Genomic DNA, 22,092 nt, shown 5'->3' with positions numbered 1-22,092 from the left:
GTTCTGGTTAAAGATAAAATAAAACCGACAATAGTAAATGCAAATACGAAACATAAAATATCCCTAAAAACAACGGCGGACACCTAAGTCAATGGACCAAACTCCAAATCGTTAGTGGCCACCTTGCGTTACTGTGCTATCGTCGCTTGCTAACTCTCTTTTTTATCTGTTTCATCTGTTATGCTTCCTGTCAGTTGTTTAGCAGTCACCACTAACCAGGTACCTGGTAACTGAAAGATCCCAAACAACACTCAGCCTGTCTGTCTGTCAATGTGCCTGATCTTAAATAGCTGGGGTTTAGGCCAAATTACACACAGCTGTACCTGTTGATTTACTAACCAATCCCAGGGGTGGTCCTCTGGCTACATTTATTAATCCCCGTATCTGAAATCCTCATTCTTACACATCACAGACCATGGCCTCCAGAGAGACACAGTCAGACAGTGTTCAGTAATCATTTTTAAAGGTTTTAGGGGAGACTGGGGACAATTGATGAACAAGATTGGTTTAGGCTTGGTCATTGGTCATATTCAATTTTTTTTGTTATACCTTCCATACATGGGCAGTGGGGGGGAGCGGAGAACCCAGGGGTAGCACTATGATGGCATGGGGAGAATATGTACGCTCCACATACACAGAGCCAGAGCAGAAACTTGAACCCCTTTCCCACTGGTGTTAGACAACAGAGCTATCCACTGCGCCTACCCCCTCTATTAAAACGTGCACAGTAACGTCTCTAGATAACAAATCAAACGGGTACACATGGCTTCTGTGAAAAATTGTCCCAGCTGGCCTCTTCCATGACCCTTAAACAAGCTTATTCGATTCGCTTGCGTTTCTCTGTCCTTGAATTTACGGTAAGTTTGTCTGCGTGGCTCAATCCAGACGGTACCATTCTTTTTATTCCACGTGGCCCAGATTTGTAACCCCCCTCCCCCCACTTTTTCTGGGAAAGTGCTCTCTGTTTTCTGCGAATGGCCCTCAGCCTGACATGCTCTCGTTCCAGCGGAGCCCGATCTAGGTCACACAGGCCAGTAAACAACTGCCTCCTATTTTGGAGACTCTCTTGGCGTCCAGCCGTTCTGTGCTGTTTGCCTTTTTAGTGCCTCACAGAAACACAGGGACCTTTGATAAGCCCCCCCCCCAAAGACCCCTTTCCTAGTGGTACAACGAATGGGATTTATTTGTAAAAACAAGATGATGCTTTTAGTGTTTTTTTACAGCCATTACTTGGGCAAAGATAGGAACAATACAAATGTCTGCCTGACACTTAAGTGTCTCAGGGAATCTCCAGGATGTTAAATCCATATATTTCTGCAGTGGGGACATACAAGGACAGGATGCTTACTTCTCTCTCATCGCAGATATTTTATTTTGCTTTATTTTTCCAAGTTAAGGCTCTGGAGTAACCATGTGCTTGTATGTTCACTTTTCTTCAGACTGACACAACTTCGAAATCATGTAATAAAAAAAAAGTTTCTTGCAGACAATGATGTCGGAATTACACTTCCGTTGATGCGGCACAACTGACAGTGGATTATGGGAAGCAGAAATGCTGAAGAAACATCTGACGGAGAACTTTGGAGAATCTCAGTCACCCTGTTGTAGTGCTTTATATGAATTATTTTACCAGAATGTATGCCTTGCAGAGATAATAGCCATCCATTCATCCTTCTTCCATCTGCGGGGCCCTTGAGAACACAATGCAGAGGACACCTTGGATGGGATTCCAGTCCATGGCAGCACACACATACACACCCACACACACTGTAACATACTGCAGGCAATTTAGAGAGGCCAGTTCATCCAACCACATGTTTTTGGGCTACAGGAGGAGCACGAGGAAGTAAACTCGACTCACGGAGATGGGGGCGGGATTTGCACACCCACCATGGGGGGCCGCCAGTGTATCAGACTGAATCAGTTTACAAATGCCTGTTAGCTCAAGACAAATGAGCAAGAGCAAAATAATTAGCAGATTTTTATATTTGCCAGAGCACTGATCACTTAATATCATCCTCGTCGACGGAACATATAAAAAATAACAGTGCATCTCTGCATTATCTTAATTTTATGGTTTTTCTCGTAAGTTAAAGTTTTCATCACGATCATGTAATTGATTATCTTGAACTGAAGAATTAATTGCACTGTGAAATGGCTCGGCACTAATAGAGACCTCCTATAGAAGCATCTCATTTTGGTTGAATCTTATTAGGTGTCACTTGGAGATTTCATTACCCTTTGGGTGTTTTCTTACACAGTTTTATTTTATCTGCAGTATCCCTGTACTGCTTTTTCGCATACAGTCCACTGTAAGAATCCTGGTCCACTGGATGGTGCACAGACCTACAGGACACTGGGATTAGAGGACAGGATGTGGTGATAATCTACCCTCTCCAGGGGGCAGGTGACCCAGCTAGCCCTGCTTTCCAGCTGTGCCTGGGGTATGATCCACATCCTTGCTTCCAGGTCCCCACATCTCTCTAACATCCTGTGGTCGTGCTTCATGCTCAACACAAAAAAGCCACAACTGTATACAAATTGTGGAAACACTTCCAGTTGTTAGAGATTGCAGAACTTTATTCCTGTTACTCCAGTTACTTATTTACTTGTCCAACATATGATATTTTTAAACATTCTTTGATTGTTTAGAGACATTACCTCCATTATTCATGTAGTAAGTTTTAAAGTGTAATGGCAAAAATACAATACTTGGGCTTGTTCCCCTTCTTCTCCCTGAAACATTTGCAGTTTTGTTATGTTCATGGGAGTTTTACTTACATAAAAGTGTTCTGAGAGCAGAAAGAAAAATGATTGGGTCACATAATTAACCAATCAGATTCTAGAGGAGGTGAGTCATTTTATTGGTTGGTTCCGCCTCCTCTTGTGGTCCTTCCAGATTCCCAGCCCCAACTCTCCTTGACCTTGATGTAGTCTCAGACCACTTGTACAAGTCTTTCAAGCTGTTTGACCTTCATCAAAAGCCTGGTCAAGCACGGTGTTAATAATTCTTCAAAATGATAAGGTTATAAATGCAGCGCAGAGGCCATCTGGCTGAATTAGCAGTGACAAATGAGCTCCCAGCACACCCATGGCGTCAGACCGAAAGAAAGGTACACGCCACGTGAAAATGATGAACTGCAGTTAGAGCAGAATCTTAATCTTCAGTTTGCTACAGAAAGAAGGGAAACTGTGTTTTTGCCTTCTAACTCATTTTCGATGATAACCAACTCGGATTTGGTTTGTGTTTTAGCTGTTTAGAGAGTCTTGAAAATGCCAATGCTTATGACACAATAAAACGTATTCAGATTATCCTAAATAATGTATTAATGCAAATTTATGTAAAACTGATTGTTGCAAAGGTATAAAAACCATTTCACAACTGATATGTGTCATCTTATAATAACATTACCAGATCTTCAAAGGTGTATTAAATTGAATAACCACAATTCTGTACTGAGTAAGAAATATGGAAGATGGTTGGATGGATGAATTGCACGCTGGTGTGCTTAGCTGATCTTCTCATATGGTTAGATACATCATTGCATGAAAGCTTTCCAGCGTACATTCCTCAGCTAATGAAATAACACGAACTCCTTTTGTTAATTTTAGACTTATTTGAAGTCTACCATTCTTATGAAAAAAAAAAACGTAACACTAAAGTCTTGACAAATTCTAGTCATGTATGCAGCATCATCATAGTGCAGCTCCACGTTGTGAGAACGTGCCAGAGGCAGGAAAGGAGACCGTCCTCTCCGACGCCCGTGTCCTCTGATTTCTTGGACCGCACTGAGGAGGTCTTGGCAGCACATGCTCTCTGCCTGTAGTTTCAGAACAGATGTAGCAATTTGTGGTAATGCGCCTTTGGCCTGAACAGCAGTAGGCTTCGCAGTTAGCCTATTTGCAGTGAGGGTTACTCGCAAGGAGAGGTCTGCATAAGCAGGAGCTGACATATCTGAAAATAGATGGTCTGAGGAGCTTCTTCGCAGCCAAAGGCGGAGCTGGCCTAAGCGAATGTAACAATGGGGGTTCTGGCCAAGGTTCAGCCCAAGTCTCACCGGTGGGTAGTGAATAGATAAATAAGAGCATATTGAAGGTACAACTGGCCCTGGACTAAGAAAATACCCTGTGAGTCAGGTGCAGAAACAGTGTTTCACAGTGACAGGAACTGTCCTTCTTAGCTGACCCTAGAGGAAGAACGTGTTGTATGACATAGTAGTAGAAGGTCAAAAAGTATCACCCAGGAGAAAAGGCAAAGTCTGAATGAAGCCCTGGAGAGTAGGAATATGGCTGAATTTGCAACGTACTGCATTAAATGCTGAACAGTGAAACGAGGTATCTTAAAAAAGAGTTAATTGCATGCCTCAGTTCTGGAAACTGTTCTGTAGAAAAATCAACTAAACAAATTAAACTATGAAAGCCTGATTTCCTAAGCAGTCCTGACCTCTATGAAAGCTGGATGTAGATGCAAGCAAAGCCTGCGAAAGAGCTGGCTGATTCAAGACCTTTGTGGGATGTAGCAGTTTGCTGTAATGCTATTCGGATTGAGCAGGGCTGCAGTGACGCGGCGGTGTTTTGCAGCCATGGAGTTTGTAGCTGCCTATCCTGATCACATGGTTATATGGGGGAGAATGAAGAACGGCTATCTATGTTACCGGGGCACTGTTCTTGGGACAATCAGAGCAGCTGGTTTCATAATTAACCCCCATGGGTATAGCTTTCTTCGAGGCCAAATTTTAGTATGTGGACAATGTAAAGTATCAGGGGAAGGTCTAATAAAACCTCTTGGCCATGAATTGTTCTCATATGCCAGCAACTATAAAAAGGCAACCGTTTCTGGGATGCCTGCTATATCAAATTCATACCATCATACCATTCATACCAACTTTACCAATAAACATTCACTCAAAAGGTCTCATGCAAGCAAAATCAATTAGAGGCCACATTGGGAAATGTCTTTCAGAGCCAAAAAAAATTGCCATCTAGATTATATGCTGATTTTACACTAAGAGCTGAAGCATTATGCACAAGTATAGAAATGTCACTTTATAAATTGGATTTTTTTTTTTTAAGAATTCGGTATTTTTCTTATTGAGAAAGTAGTCCTTGCATTTTATTGAGTTCTGTAATCTTTGAAGTCCTGATATAATTTCAAGGGCGAAACTAATTTGATCTTGAGTTTGTCCATAGGGCTTTACAATAAATAGCCAGACATAATGCATGAATTATCAGTACAGCCTCATTGCTCCGTATCTGGAATGGACAACGTGAAAACAGACGAAGCCTCTTTGAAGGAACATGGTAAAAGAGACGACAGATCACACTCGACTAAGATGGTCCTTCACTTGACTTTACTTAGGTCTTGTCCTCATTCATGTCAATCCTGTAACTGTGCAGCAAACAGCGAGTCATAATTTGCTGGCTTATTCCAATGTAATTCTGGGAAAATTCAAAAGACATTTTGGATGAAACTTATAAAACATTTGTTTTGGCTGCTCTAAACTGAGTAAATTGGTACTGCAGCTTTCTGTTCGTTATTTTAAAAGCTACCGCTTGTTTGTTCAGTCACCTCATTTGGTCAGTGATGCCGACCCAGGTGACCTGACCTTTGTTTTATCTGTGCACAGGCATGGCTCCCTAAGCGCTGTGCACAGACCTGTAGGGATTAGTCTCTCTCTCTGTCTGCATGCATTTGTCGCGTTATTGTATTTTACATGCTGCAAATAGTACACGTAGAGTATCCGGTTGTCACACATGGTGCTGAGGAGCCTCACACCCCTTCCCCCCCTCTGCTTCATTTGAGTTCTCAGGCTGTAGCCAAGGGCATAACTTTGGGTTGAACATCGGGGGGGTTGAGGTCTTTACCTGTTTAAGGGGGACCAGGGGCTTATATTGAGCGATTTTGATTATTGGTGGGTCACAACCCCCATTCCCCTGTAATTTAAGGCCATGGCTAAGGCCTTAACTAATGTCCACCCCCCCACCACTGTGCAACAGAACACCTTTCACAGTTCATAGGTGATGTCTGTTAAGGTCAGACTGGATCCCTCACCACCAACTGCCAGTTTCAATGAATTATACCACAATAAATGTCCATATCGAAATAGCATCAAATCCTTCTTCATCCTCCACTCATCTAGTCTTTTTCTCCCTTTTATCTTCCTTTTTATGTTTAATTTCCTATAAAGCCATTAATTTATGGATGTCACAATACTGACATATGCCAGAACATGCTGCATGAGACCATCCAATTTAAATTATAATGCCCAGATTCTCCCATTTTCCGTGGTAAGGAAGGGTTTTGTATTGCAGTGAATGGCGAACATTGTTCTGTACGGCAGGGTAACAGAAATGGCTTCGTACACAACGTGAAGGGCTGCCGAGTGATATGTATCGAGAACAGCATAAATATAGTGTATAATCTAAATTCCCGTGTCAATACTTGCTTGGAGGCTTCCGAACATAGACTCTCTTCTCATTAGAGAATGGCACAAGATTCAGAGGCACCCCTTGTTTTTAAATGAATCAAGTCCTAATGAAGGATAAAGAGAACATGATTAAAATAATAACACAATGTTACTTTTTGTGTCTTCGTTAACCACAAAAATCCAGTCTTCACTGTTAGAAAAAATGGATGCAAACCTCCGGAATTATCATCTTTGTGAAGTAGATAATTTAATGTTCCAATCAATATAGCGTGGTAACAAAAGACCATTCAAATCTTAGATCCGGCCTAAATGTCTCAGATACATCTGCATTGATTCAAAAGCCTCAATCCGGTTTAAATTTAGAAGGAAAAAGTCTCCCTTTGGAATCAGTGGAGTATATCTCAGCTTAAAAATTATGAAGCTGTAAGAAATCAATTCATCATTTCAGTATTACTGCATTTTTATTGCAACATTTTTCCATGTTAAGATCTTGTGATGAACTAGAATTGCCTAGTTTCAAATGATTTTTGTTTTGCAAAATAAATATGATTGTTTTTATTAAAAATAAGATTTTTAATATGTTTTCATTTCTAAAGACACATCAATACATGTTGAATTGATCTAAGTTGTATCCAATCAGGGTTTAATCATTGCTGAATCAAAGCATATGAAGTCCTTACAATGAAGTTTTACTAATTTGATCTTTTTTCTGTTATATCATAGACCAAGTATAGATGCATATAGTGTCTTCTGAGAGAGATACACCTCCAGAAATCAATGATATGATATCAGTTTTTGCTTTGAGTGACCATCAACATCAGGCATAAACTTCCATAGTCATTATCAGAACCTGGTCTTCATGATACACGGGTGTGAAAGTGAATCTTGCCCGAGTTGAAAGATGCTGCCAATCAGTCTTAATGACGTAACTGATCACAAAGAAACTACTCAACTTTTGTGGACGTGGAGGTTACTGTGCACGAGAAAAGTCGACACCACTCTCCAATGAAAGCTCCAGGATTCAGATATGAGATACAAAATATTATCTGCAGGCCTCTCCCACACCAGCTAACGTCACCTTCAAAAGCTCTTCAAAAACATTGTTGCCCTACTGAAGTGTACAGAAAAAAAGTGTAAATTATGTAGGAATAAAAAATAATTCCGTAGCGTCAGACCGCGTGGCCTAATGGAAGAAGGCGCTTGGCTTCGGATCAGAAGGTTCCAGGCTCGAGTCCCTCTGTGGTCAGCTTTTGAACTCCATGCTCAGCAGAATCATCACATCCCCATTAGACCCTTGGGCAAAGACCCCAAACCCCTTCGAATGTCCCAGTAGCGCCTGATAAATGGTTGACCTTGTGCCCCGACTTGAACAAAAGTATTGGGAGACACCTTTTAATAATTGAATGCAGTTGTGAAATGTTGTGGAAATCCTTCCCAGAATGAAATCTTCTTCCTCCATGCTGTCACGCCCAGCTCGTCCGATCCTCGTGTGTGCCACACCCCCTCCTCGTGTGTGCCACGCCCCCTCCTCGTGTGTGCCACACCCCCTCATCATCCACGTGCGCTTCTCGGATTGTGCCCAGCTGTTTCCTGTTATTTTCGGCTTGTCTTTTGTATATCAGTCCACGTCTTGCCCTGTCTGATGTCGGGCATTGTTGTAATATGTGAAAACTAAAGAATGTACCTGTATGTGTATAAATGGCAAATTAAGCACCCCTTGATTTAATTGAATAAAATTTCATTTTATTTTGTTTCATTTCACTATATAAATAAATAGTAATTAAAATGTAATAGATAATGTTTTATTACGAAGTGACGCTGAACTGGATGGGTAGCTAGAAGGCGGATGGACCCTTGTTTTTAATTCATTTCATGTTTTTTTCTTTTATATTTTATTCTATTGTATTCGTGTATGAAATCATTTTATCTGCCTGTTTTTGAAAGTTCAGAGATAGATTTTTTGAAAAAAATAAACAATGAAGCATTAATTTGATTGATCAGTTTTATACCTGGGTAATAATATACCTTCTTTTATGGTCATTTAGCTGGTTTTTCTATCACTATTATAACATCAAACATACATTTATTTACCATTATATACCATTTCTTAGCCATTTTGATTCTCTTCTATCCTCTAGACATTTTCTACCTGCGCGTTTCTCCAGATTAGCCGATATTACCTGTCATTGTACACTGCGAACAATATCAAATTCACGCGACTAATAGAAAAAAATAAATCAAAACCTTTAAAATGTAGAGGTATAGCCTTGCAAATCCTTGTTGTCACCCTCCACCAACTGAAACTTGAGGGGGGCAAATTAAAGCAAAAAAATGTACAGTGTAGTATTTTCACAATATATTAAATAGTTTCTATTTGCTTAGATGATTTCATAGATCTAAGCATTTGCTTTGGCTCCAGCTTTTGCTGCTCCTAGATATGACTTTGGGGCAGTTGTGCACAAGGACACGTGAAACTAGTTTCTGAATCTTCTTTTTTAAACATATAGGATTGTTCTTTTTTTCCAGTTGCCATCAGTGGGAAAGGTAATGCTGAGGGGAAATTTAAGTGCAGAGCTTGTTCAAATATATTCCCTGGCCTTTTGCCCTGTGTTTTACCTAACAGCAGCTCCATTGCGCAATGCTTCATCGAATGTATTCCAAGATCACGTACTGGGGCCTATCCCAGGATGACTCCTGTCCCCAAATGTTCACTTAAATTAGAGCCCACCATTGGTGGCCAGCATGGTAAACAAGCTCTGATTGGCTAGCTGTAGCATGTGACCCGAGATGCTCCCTCAGCACTGTGTACGTACAGTAGGTGACCTTAAATCCCATCCAATTACCCACTGATCCTATCGTCCACACTGTTGTTATCCCTTTTGATGTGGGCAAGAAATTTGCATAAAATAGCGCATGCTTCAACATGGCACTAGTAATCTAATAGGATTTTGTGTGGTTAAGTGCCCCGCTTGTCTCTCCCTTGGTCTCTTGAATTGAGCTGTTCTCTGGAGAGGACGCTAAGAGAGATGGCACTTGTATGATGAGATAATTCATCCAATGGACCTCCTGCCGGAGTTTAACAAGTACTTTCTCTAGCGTTACATTAAAGGGCACTAAACACCGGCACAGGACCAGTGGGGGTGTAACCTTATAGGTATCCTGGGCTTAGGTATGCTGACTGCTCTGGGATGACCTGAGCGGTAACGTCTCTCTGTGCCCAGCGGGCACAGTTAACGCTCCTGTGGTATGTGGAGTGGAATGGTTCTCCAGCAGGAGTAAAGGAGGGGAATATTTACGGTGTGCCAGTACGCCTCTGTGTAATCTTAGCAGAAATGTGCCATGGTACAGTGTGTTAGAGGTTCGATGCATATTTAACCAATTGGAAATCTGAGGTATAAGCAGTTGGACCTTTGTTCTCTCTAAGATGATGAGAGAGGGAACTCTGACTGGGGGACAGCAATTAAAAACCTGTGCTGCAGTAGATGCATGTTCAGGCACTCATACAGTATGAACAAACAAACAAAAATCTCTTTGCTCGTGGTTACTTTCTCCATCTCATGCGCAGGTTTTTCCTCTCTCTGTGCTGGCTTCTTCGTTTTGGCCGACATGTTGGTTTTTGAAGATCAGACTTTGGGTGTGTCACATTGTAAAATGGCATGCATGATAGCCATATTGGCGCCAAAGAGAGACGGCTTAGCACGGCAACAAAAGCCACCATAGCAATTTGCATCATGCTAGAATTTAGCGATCAGTGGTCATTGTTGACACACCAGAGCACAACAATGAAATATGTCCTCTGCATTTAACCCATATGTGACATAGCAGGGGGCAGCTAATTCAGCGCTGGGGGAGCAGTGTTTGGGGGCGGTACCTTGCTCAGGGTACCTCAGTAGTGCCTTGCTGGTCCGGGATTCGAACCTGCAATTCCCTAACCATTAAGTCACCACTGCCCACGTACTATCACTATAGTGAATTATTAGGATCCTGTGATAGGTGCCCCCTGCAAAGTGCTTCCTGTTTAAGCTCCAGGCTCCCCACGACACAGTACTACACCGCCGTTCACCTCGTCATGGACAGTCACCCCAGATGATGTTTCGGGACGGTGCTGGGTGTCGCCAAGGCCGCTGAGTCACCCAGCCCACCCCCGTGCCACTCTTCCCCACAGCATCGCAGGCCGAAGCGGCATTGTGTGGGCTCCCGTCCACGCACCCGGGTGGGGGGTGGGGGGTGATGTCATACAGGCGCCTTCAGCGGAATCCCTGGGACCTCGTTGTTTTGAAAGCCTGCGCACAGCCCGCTGTTTGTATCCAGCTCACCCACAGAGGCGGGACTGGATGAAGTGGGTTCTGTCCACAAAGAATCAGACAAGGTCTTCTGGTATCCGTGCCACTGGTCCTGACTCCAGCTGCGTGACGAGAGTCTGTTATGTAAGCATCCAAAGGCCCCCCCAGATACCTGTAGCCACCACTAGTCTAACTCTGAATATCCTAGAGTATGACACAGGGACAGAATCGGGGACAGCGGCTTTTGAAGGGGGCAAAAGAAGATAGTTGTAGCCTTGAATAACAATTAGCTGAAGTAAATTTCCTGCTTTAACACTGACAACTTTTTTTGTAAAAACTTTGAGCAGGGTATTAATGTCCACATCCATTCACAAGTGTGCAAGCGTGAAACAGAACAAAGCTGATGGTGGGTGGGACACTCAGGGGTGGGGACAGTCACAGGGGATGGGGGGCACTGGATAAGTAGACGATCCGTAGCCACATCCATGGGAGAGACGGGTTAATTTGTTTTAGGATGAACACCTTTACTCTAAAAACATAATAAAAGATGTGGGTGGCATTTTGGGGGGGGGGGGGGGTGCAGAGTGGCTCATCTGGGAGGGAGGGGGCCTGGCCCATGGCACCAACCCGAACCACAGCTGCGGGGGAGAAATCCTATGTGCGGCCCCGGAGTGTGTGACCCCCCCCCAGCCCCATTATTGTGAAATGTGCTTTAAACTGTTACAGTTGTGTCTTGTTTCAGTAAAGAGAAATGGACTGTCTGTGCACATCTGCTTAAGAACCCATTATTTAAAAAAAAAAACTAGCGTAACTTGATGCACATTAGATGAGTATGCGTGCAAAACCAATAAGATTGAGTAATCATATTGCGTAATACCTGTGAATCATTAATGCCATAAGTTATGTAAGAAAAAATAGGTTTAATTAGCTGGTAGCAAGTATGAATCATTGGCTGTTGTGGTGCGGATTGTGACTCAGGAAAAAAAAACACTGCCAGGTATGACAAATGCCATTGGATGGGTGCAAAGTGCCACCTGTTGGTGGTATGTGGCATTACATTTTTTTTACTGTCCGTTCGACGACAGAGCTTGAGAGGAGAAATTTGCCGCTAAGTTTACACTGTGTACATCAAAGAGACAAAGGCTCTTTATTCTTAAAAGAACAGCTTCATCAAAGGCACACAATGAAATACAATAGCATCGTTATTAAGTATTTGGACAAAATAAACTAACAAAATGATAAAAATAGTCTTTTACACAAAGCGCACTCATGTATTTAATTATAATAAATTGCAGCGATTTCAGCTGCCATTGTACAGAATAAGCAACGATAAATGCAATTACGTTTGATAAAAATAGCTTTTGAATATTTTTAGCTTGAGTCAGAATTCTAAGGCATAATAGACTTTGATGAACAATTTACGCGGTTGTTGTGCTAGAATCCAGAGAGGAAGTGCCAGGACAATGACTGTGCAGATACAGAAGGAGCTTCAGCCCCGGAGCCAGTGTGTGTCTCCTGCGACCTTTTTGGGGCTGTCAGTGTTCCTGGCTGTGACTGTGGTACCGATGTCTACTGCAACTGACATTTACAGGGTCTTAAGCGTGAACGGCCTGATCCCTTATGTCGGGTGGCGGAATTTAATTGACTGACTTATATAAGGTCAACTTGTTACGGAAGGCATGATTTGTTACATTGAAACATTTGTTACATGTAGGCATTCGGGGGAATTTACATAATCACGCTTTGAACAGTTTTGCAATCACTCAGGGTTAAGTCCCAAATCCCTGTTTATGACACACCATCCACCAACCAGTAAGAATGTAAGAGTTGAAGGACAGAAAAGGTAATCGTGGAGCCGACTGGCATAGTTAAACATACTTGTCCAGGCAGAATTTATGAATCCATATGTAACTGTATTTACACTGTCTAGGTGTGATTGCATTTCTATGCACAAGACGAAGAAATGGTTAAGGTGCTAGACTGCTAATCCATTCTGCTCTGTATATGTGGGTTTAAAGCCCATCACTGCTGCTGTACCCTGAGCTTGCGTCGCTTTGACCGTATAGCATCTGACTTCTGGGTTCTTTCTGTGACTTGGTAGGTTAGGATGCTGCGTTGGTTAAAATAATTTCTAAAAATGTTTGGATAAAAGTGTCTGCTAAAAGTTTAAAAAGATGTTTGAGGAATGGACTCTATCCAGTGTGTGTCTTTGCGGTGCCTTTGAATACTGAAAGAACCTCATAAGTTCTCAAGTGCAGACAAAAACTTTTGATCGTTTTTTTTTGTTGTTTTTGAGTTTTGCTGGCTTAATATTAGAGACTGTTAATTACAGTAATATGGCAGTCAGTCAAGTCCCCACAAATTCAGCTGTGCAAACACCTGTGTATGTTTGCATGAGGTTTGGTCCCTGAGTGTGTGTCTATGTGTGTGTTTGTGAATGTGTGTGTTTGTGTATGTGTGTGCGTGTAGTGTTGCTCCTTCTGCATGCGTGTAACCCGCTCGGTGCCCGCGTGCCCTCAGACATGCCTCTTCATGTGCAGCGCCAGGTGATCTGAGCGGGAGAAGGTGCGCTGACACAGCACGCACTCGTACGGCTTCTGGCCCGTGTGCTTGCGGTAGTGACGCGTCAGCTCGTCCGAGCGGGCGAACTTCCAGCCGCAGCCCTCCCAGGTGCAGTGGTACGGCTTCTCCCCTGCCGGAGAAAAGCCAGGAGACAGAGACAAGTAAAGCCCATCAGCAGGACATCGAGATGTACTGGCTGCTGCCAACTTGCGGGACATTCCTGGGATTCTTTAAATGGGGGATCCAGGAAGTGGTTCTGCATTTGCTTTCCTGAAGGACTTAATTACACCAGATTTCGTAAATCATGACAATATAAATAAACAAAATAATAAATTAGCTACAGTAATTTTCTTAACATGAAACGGTTGCTAGTGAAATTGAATGTAGGGCGCTGAAAGGGAAATGTGAATTCACGCCGTTATGTTTCATTTAATGTTTAATTAGAGAGTCAATACTGCATATGGTTCGTTTTAGCTGGCAGTTTAGCTAAGCTCATTGTGTATCCTGTGCGTGACAAACCGTGTGACGATTACCCATGATCCCACACCCCAGCTACACTCTTCCTTCCTGTACACATCTTACCTGTGTGAGTGCGAAGGTGCGCTTTCAGGTGTGAACTCTTAGTGTAAGTCTTGTCGCAGCCTGGGTAATTGCAGCTATGTACAGCTGCCCTCTTCTTGACCACCTTTCGGATGCGCTGCTCCTCTGGGCCTGCAGGGGGCTCTGGGCAGCTCTGGAGGAGTGTTTGTGCAGGAGTGAAAAGGCCGGCCGTGTGATAGTGGCTGTGAATACTTTGACTGGAGTAACCTCTCAGCTGGGCATAGCCTGGGACGTGGCTGTAGTGACGAGGAGGCATCCGCTGCGTTTCTGCATCGATAGCCGTCATCTGAAAGAGCTGTGACTCAGAGAAGGAGAAGGCGGGGGCAGGACGGGAGTTACAAAATCCAAAGTCCCTTAATCTCCCCTTAGACAGGTTGAAGGTTCCAGTGTTACTGTATCTATCTGGTTTAGTCCCCATAGAGAAAGGAGTTTCGTCCAAAGGGGATTGCAGTGAATACTGTGGCTTTCCGTGTGCTTGGGCCTCATATCTTCTGCCATAGGGCTCTGACAAAACAGAACTGAGCTGTTCTGCTGGTGAGAGCAGATCAGCCATAAAGCCACCACTGTCTAAATGGTGCCTATCTGTTGCATTCTGTTCCCTCAGACCTGCTACCTCTAGTTCACCCGCTTGGTACGATCCACCCTGTTCTGGGGGCGCGGGCCGCTGGAAGCTGTAATCCACAGGGGGGTTAAACTCAGGAGATGAGTCGCCCCAGCCAGACATCAGGAACTCCATGTCCCAGCAAGGCCCATTGTCTTCATCCTGGTGCTCTGCACTCAGGGTTTGTGGAGGCTCGTGCTGGTGGCTGCTGTTGATCTCAAAGGCTGGCTTTTTTTCCTGGAGGTCCAAATGCAGGGAGCCATCGTCAAACACTGACACCTTGGAGGAGAAAGATACAGAGGGTCAAATGCTGATATGATCTTAATTTATTTGTAAGCCTAATTAAAGAAAAAAACAATACCTAAAGTACATAATAAAAATTATTTCTGAATAGTCATTTTTCTGGCAAATGCCATATTTAACACCACTCAAACTAAAGACAATTCACCCTCAGATACACAAATGATATTAAATTGTACACAACTAGACAGTTTCCGCCTGTCCAGGAAATAATTGTATTTTAATATATCAGCAAGCAGAACTGCATAACATTGCATGAATTAGGTCCACGGCTCAAAACATCAAAATTTCTAACAGCTTCTAAAAAATTAGACATTCCTAAACACACACACAACCTATTTTTGCACAGGTGCTGGATTCAAAAAGGGTGGAAAAAAGGTATTCACAAATTCTTAGACACTTTTACATCTTCACATTAATGCAGCATGACAGCGCTGAGAACACAGCACTTGGTTCAAGATTCCAAGCGTTACGTTTGCATTGATGCATAAATCCCTCAAAAAATATCCAAGCCTCTAAGAACCTCTAAGAAACAGCTTCGACCCAAATCAGTGACACCTGCCACTCTAAATTACAGGTTCACCCACTGGCATTTAAGCCTAAAAATATCCTGTCGATGCAGGAAAGACGAAAGGAGTCAGATGTTTCTGGAGTGTGTATCCCTGACAATTCAATAGCAAGTGTATGAAAAGTTACTCTTAGGATACACAATACATCAGGAGGGCAAAGCTTTCAACATAAAATTCAAAATGAATTGTATAAAATCAAAGAAAAATGTACAATAATATTGGTGCATTTTAAATAGTTTGCCTTTTTTTGCGATGCTAATTCATCACAGGCTGTAAAAAGGAGTTCAGTATGAAAAATGGATGGCAGGTGAAGCACATCTCCATCTTATCTATCCTGCAACCTGCCCTGAGTGATCTACTCTTGTGCGCCACTTTCACGGTTAACTGGGACATTCTCGTTTAGGACAGTGTAGGAGGAAAGGCACATCAGACTCCTGGAGAGACTGAGCCTTTGGTTGCTATCTGCACAAATAACACCAATACAGCCTCTTCAGAATCAAACCGAAGCACAAGACGTGTGTGTGAGCTTCACAAAGAAGAAACGCAGCTGGTGGACATCAACTGCTGACTTTTCCTGGCTTGTTAAGTAGCTCCGCATAAAATGTTCACCTGTGGCCTGAGAACCTCGAGCTGGAGGCAAAGGCGAAGACGACATTGGTGAAGATCTTGACAGTGCTCATGAATTTCATGGAAATAAAAAAGCAAAGCAAAGATCTTTACAATATGCCTGCTTTTAGGAGGAGGGTACAGAGTTCAGTACCATACAATTACATGGATTACTGTTCCCTGTAAAGCTAAATGCCTCAGTCCATCTTCTAGGAACCTTATACTTCCTAAGTACTTGAAAACCACATTGCACTCTCAGAAAATGGGTAAAGGTTTGCACCTTTGATTGTCACTGTTGCTGTACCCTTGTATTTGTACCTTTTAAGGTACAGAAATGAACTCGGAGGAACATCCCAGAGGTACAAACAGCATTAATGTACCATCAATGGTATAGAAATGTTCCTCAGAGTCCATTTCTGTACATTAAAAGATACAATTACCTACAGCTAAGGGTACAATTGGCAGAGCCTTGAGGGTACATCCTCAGACAAGCAAAGGTACAAATTTGTACCGTTTTTCCGAAAGCGTGGAGTAAATGCACGTGCAAAATAGGACGTACACATCCCCATCTACACGACAGCAAAATGCTTAAAAGATGCTGGGTATGCATGTATACTGTCTGCTTAACCCAAAAGTGGTTTGTCACAAAGAGAAGAATGCGATGAACAGGGACACTCACCTTCATGTCTTCAGATGAGCCGAAAAAGTTTGAGAATGAACTGAAGGAAGGAAGAGATGCCTGAGTTACAGCCATCTGCCTGCCGTTCTGCCAAAGGCGTCTATTAGTGTATACCAATCAAATAGCTTAATAATCCGCAATACAAATGTCACCCTGAAAACCTCAGTGGCTAAATAAATAATCCCAGGGATGATAGCAGCTGATATTTAAATAAATATAAACAGGAATTAGGAATTAATTTCTACGTCTCTCTCCTATTCCCTCCCTTTCTCTTAATTGTGAACTTTAAAACGGGCTCTTCTGAATGTCCTGGGGGGGCGGAGCTTCTGCTACTACACAGTGTGTGCTCATCTACTGTCACCCGTCTGCTGTCCGAGCAGAAGCGATCAGCCCACGATTCCTCTATCTTCTCCGTGGTAGCAGGGTCCTGCTCCTCTTAATGCTCTATCTAATCTGGCCGACAGTCTGACCCGTACGCCTCTTCAGAACGTGACTTGTGCCAGTTCGCTCATTCACTTCAAGTACGCCATGTCGTTTGAAATCAATATTTTTAGAAATGTGACATTAACGATAATGTGAAGTATAATGCATTGCAGGGGCAGCTTTAAAATGTCCTGGGATTGATTCTCTAACCAGCTTTAAGAATCTGCATGGTTTGGTAGTGTGCGATTTCCATTTTAGTGCCAGTAAAATATCGTGTGGTGGTTTTAGCCAAAACTGTTATTTGGTTGAGTGTATGTATGATCAACGGAATGTCAGCTCAGTGCAGGTGGCTTTGGGAAACATGATTAATTTGGCAGGAACTCCGTGTAGCAAGTAAACAGCATTGACGCTAGCTGGAAAGCTTGATTGGGCATTATCTAATACAGCACACAAGTGTGTGCGTGTGTGCACGTATGTGTGTCTGCGTAATTAAATGTGTATATCATGGATTCATGTGATGAAGGACATTAAAACATATAAACACCCTTGAAATGATTCAATACTATTGGAATCATCTTGAATTTACCTAAATAATATAAAAGTGTTTTTTCCAGTGATGTACTGTGCAAACTCAAAGGGGGGGGGGGGGGGGGGGGGGAACGTGAAAGGAACTCATTCTCAACGAGCTCGGGTGTACAGACCATTCCATCAGCTTCAGCTTGGTGCGATTCCATGCCAGCATCCAGCTCTCCTGCACGCCGCTCCGCTGGGGTCCCCGGCTGTGCAGTGAGATGCGTTTCTCCTAGGTGCCGTGCAGTGGCTGATTATGGCAGGCCGGTGGTTATCAGCGCTTGGAGAGCAATGAGGGCAGACCTGCCTGGGCTCTGATAACAGGAACCTGGATCCTGACACACTCTGATGGCTGCCCATGGTAGATAAAGTTGTCCACTTCCACTGCACGAACACTCAGAAGCCGGCCTGCTGAAAAAGCACATCTTATTCAATTAATATCTAAGTAAATCGAATTAAGCTGTTTTTTATTGTCTACGGTACACTGATTAATCTAGATTTACATTTGCATGGTAAAAACCGTATATGGTAAATGTTTTATTGATACCATGTAGTTCAGAATAGCTACCACAGCCCTCGCTCCCCGCCTCATGTCCATGAATGCTGAAGCTGTAAGCATTATCCTGTTATGGAAAACATACCAATTGATAAATACTGGAGCCAAACACCATAACTGGGTGCTTAACAGTCTTATAAATTCTCATAAAGATGAAAATACTGGGAATGTAGTTATCAAAGGATATCTGCTAACTTATTTTTTATTCTGGGAACATTTTGCAAACATTACAATTAAGGTATGGAAATATTCTAATTGTCCAGTTTTCCTGATGTTCCCAGACTGTTATCCTACTACTATACCTAAGACTAATAATATAAAAATGAGTGAAATGTATGGTAAGACAGCGGATTATTCTGTCACTTTACACATCAAAGGTCAGGAATTCAGGGCTGGACGGCGCATTCACTGTATATACTTAGGCATATAGCAATTTTTTAAATAATATTTTATACTAAAAATATTTTTCAACATAGGCTGCGTTAAAAAGATGTTCAGGTAATAATATTCTTGTGCTGAAATTGGCAGAACCTTTGCTAAAATGTAAAACCTGGAAATAATATTAATGTTACAGCAAGAACATTCTCTGCCAACCTTGAGAAGACCTTCACATAATATCTGCTAAAGTTCTGGGAATGTTTCCTGTTAGCTGGGATTCCACTCTTTCAGTGATACGGCTGGACTTCGTATTATTGGTCAAAACCAGATGATGTTAATTTGCCCGTTTTCTGTTTGTGTCATGTGTTACAGCTAAATCACAAAATTTCCGCTTAACAAAGACAGACATCCAACCAAAATGTATTCCTGCGTAATATGTTTTTTTTATTTACGATGTATTGTTTTGTTAACCTTGCCATCGTTACAGGTGGTCGCTGAGGATCATGCCGTGTTCAGTTATTGCGTCGAAGCGTCCGAAGAAATAGTCACGGTACAAGTGAACATTTATTTATGCTGTGTACAAGTGAACATTTATTATTATTAAAGGTACAGTATTATTACACACGTATATAGCTGTTATAATGTAAGTATTATAGTCATTTATAAATAAATGTATTGTTAATATAAAGGCAGCAGTCCGAGTTTAGTACAACGTTAAAATGTAGGCCTATATTGTTCGTTAAGGCAGTTCTAATCGGTAAGTTCTTAAAAATAGTATTCTTGATGTACTAGATGGTGTGATTAAAAGTCTAAATCTAAAAGTACATTTAGAAATATCACTGATAAAATTAAAAAAAAAACAGGTAGGAAAGGTAATATTAAACGTAAAATAAATCAAATATTTAGCTTAGGCGGGTTATGAATTGTGGCGAAAATCTACTAGCGAATGGAGACTATTCAAAACATCGGTACTACTCTTTAACATGTTTTTCTAAATCTCCCGTGAGGAGACAGCCGTGGGTAACATCGCAGTGCAGAGGCAGCATGCAGCCCCCCCAGCCCGCCAAGCCGGGCGCTGCACGCCAGGTGCATGATGTATGCAGACACCTGGAGGACTCGGGTCTGCAGCGCTGCGCGGAGGAGCTGTGTGCGCGCACGCTGGCTGCAGATCTAGCGTATGCTACCACGCACACGCGCACGTTCCCCACTTTTGCGCAGGAGGCGCGCTAGCGCGCGCGCGAAGGTAATGCAGGAGGACTGTAAGACCCTGATAGTGGGGGTAAGAGCCCCCTAGGGAGGCTATTTAAGAGGGGGGGGGGGGGGGGGTTAAAAGAACTGCAATTTACGCTACAGCAACATAATAAATATTGAATTAATTGGTTTGAATTTTTAACTATATTTTTAAATGAATGGGTTACTAATATTTCGAGAATGCCGCAGACAAAGCATTTTCCCCACTGGATTGGAAGTATTCAAACCAAGTCATGAAGAGAGGTTCAAAGGGACAATGTCCTTCCCCACATTTCCTACTGCCATCAAACGCACTGCAAGCGAGGCCGCTAGCAGACTGGCAGAAATACATTGAACTTAAATGTAATTTATATGCAGTAATAAAGTACCTGCAAAACATACACAAATCCTCAGTTTTTATTACACCCTTTGGTGAAGAGCACAATGTGACTTTATGGCTCCCGGGTGGAAGAGAATTCGGTTGTGTGCTAATCTGAGTCCATACTTCCACTCAGGTGCTAAGGGTCTTATCAGCATTGTCCAGCGTGTCTTCCCCGCAGCAAATGCAGCCGTATGATTGGCTCCTGAGGGACGTGACTCCTCCCCCATCCAGTGTAAGGTACTGTAGAATTATGCTGTGAATGGCTTAGTGATGCAGGGCCCTTCATTTTGTTTTCCAGCTCAGAATAAACAGTCTAGAATTAACCTGCCTTAATTAACAGTCAGTCAGTTAGATTTGTATTTAGTTTTTCAAATTTGTATTAGTTAAGATATTAGGTTTAGTACATTGTCATGATAGGCCATCCCAGTGTTGAACTGTGATCCATTGAAAATGTTCACCACCAGACAGTTTTTTGATGTCATCGGACCTGATATTTTGATGCTTTGATCTGAGCCCCCTCCCATCTTGCAGGTGTAGGTGATCTCCACGGTGACAGGTCCTGCGATATTCACTGGCACCCTCCTGCCCCCCTCCCCTCTGACATCCCTGAATCTGCATCAGATTTTCACGCCTGTGGGTCCTGACCTCAGCCGTGCCTGAGCCCTGTACGTGTGCTGCGTCCAGCGGGACGTTGTCGAAATGCACAAACAGGGCTTCCACTGCATCCTGATGTCCGTGTGCTGTGGGCAATACCTGGGATATCTGATTACTTTGCCCCCATATTTTTGTCTCATCCCTCCAGGGTTGGGGGTTGGAATCCTCTCTCTGCTCTTAGTGTGTGGAGTTTCTGACTGTCTCATGTTGGTTTCCACCCACAGCCGGTTAGTGACTTGGTATCATTAAACTGCCCTTAGTATTTGATTGTATGCATGTGAGTGAGTGCTGTGTGATGGGCTGACACCCTGTGCAGACTGTTACCCCCGCCTTGTGCTCTATGCTGCCTCCATGACCCTCCAGGACCCTGACTTGGATAAGTGGGTAGAAGATGGATGGATAGATGGATGGATGGATAGATGAATTGTCTGTTTAATTAACTTCTGAACATTTCCTTTTGAACAAAGTCAGCCATCTCTTGAGAATGACTACTTTAACTTCAAAAAGTAGCACTTTTTAATTCTTCTTCTAAATATTTAATCCTCCTCCTGTTCAAATGTCACGTCCCCATTCCTTAGTCTGTCTTGAATGTCTAGCCTTGAATAGCATATATAGATTGCTGTAATCTGTCATCACCTTTTGGAGTAAGGCTCCAGAACTAATCTGTTTTTTCAAAAGAAAAAAAAACTGTTATCAGAGTGAAATTTATTTTTTAATAATTTTCCAGTATAAATGTTCCGGCTGATGTAGGATTCAGGCAGTTTTCAAAGGCAAATCTTTCATTATTTGAAGAAATTTCTTATGTGTAATTTGTAAGAGACGGGCTGCGTAAAGATCCTGTTTGCATATTAAAAAGGAGAGTGATTGTTATAAATGAGAGGGTGAAGGATGGCACCTCTTTAAATGGCAGGTGGGTGAATCACTGTAAGACTTGATTTTGAGGGAACGGAAACGAGGGCTGCTAGGAGGAGACCTGAACGATGCACCAGGAACAAGTGTCAGTTAGGTTTGGAGCAGGCGCTCCACAGCAGTACAGGAACCCTACGGAAGCTGTTCAGATGCAGATCCAGGCTGACCCTGAGCACTACATGAGGGGAGGTGAGGAACTGAGAGGGGCCGGCAATTCAGAGACCTTGACATTTTAGAAAAAACAGCCTAAATTAGGGGTGTGAAACTCATTTCAGTGAGTGGGTCACACTGGAATGTGTCCAAACTCGTGTGGGCCACATAAAAATGTGTGCTAGATCATCCATCCATCCATTTTCCAAACC

General features: G+C 42.7%; 1 protein-coding gene across 2 annotated transcripts; it reads right to left on the bottom strand.

Annotated features, from left to right (window-relative positions):
• Positions 1-11,839: 11,839 nt before the first annotated feature.
• Positions 11,840-17,099, bottom strand: klf1 (Kruppel-like factor 1 (erythroid)). 2 transcript variants are annotated; one of them, XM_049014157.1, is made up of 4 exons: positions 16,629-17,099; positions 15,953-15,973; positions 13,856-14,753; positions 11,840-13,403 (listed from the first exon to the last, which is right to left on the bottom strand). In XM_049014157.1, the coding sequence occupies exons 1-4, from the start codon at positions 16,701-16,703 to the stop codon at positions 13,228-13,230; spliced, it is 1,170 nt and encodes a 389-aa protein (XP_048870114.1). In that variant the 5' UTR covers positions 16,704-17,099; the 3' UTR covers positions 11,840-13,227. The 2 variants fall into 2 exon arrangements, with proteins under 2 accessions (XP_048870114.1, XP_048870115.1); XM_049014158.1 differs by lacking the exon at positions 15,953-15,973.
• Positions 17,100-22,092: the final 4,993 nt, after the last annotated feature.

Source organism: Brienomyrus brachyistius, chromosome 5, assembly GCF_023856365.1.
Source record: "Brienomyrus brachyistius isolate T26 chromosome 5, BBRACH_0.4, whole genome shotgun sequence".
Taxonomy (NCBI): Eukaryota; Metazoa; Chordata; class Actinopteri; order Osteoglossiformes; family Mormyridae; genus Brienomyrus; species Brienomyrus brachyistius.
Note: the sequence above shows the minus strand (reverse complement) of the source record. Positions and strands in the feature narration are given on the sequence as shown.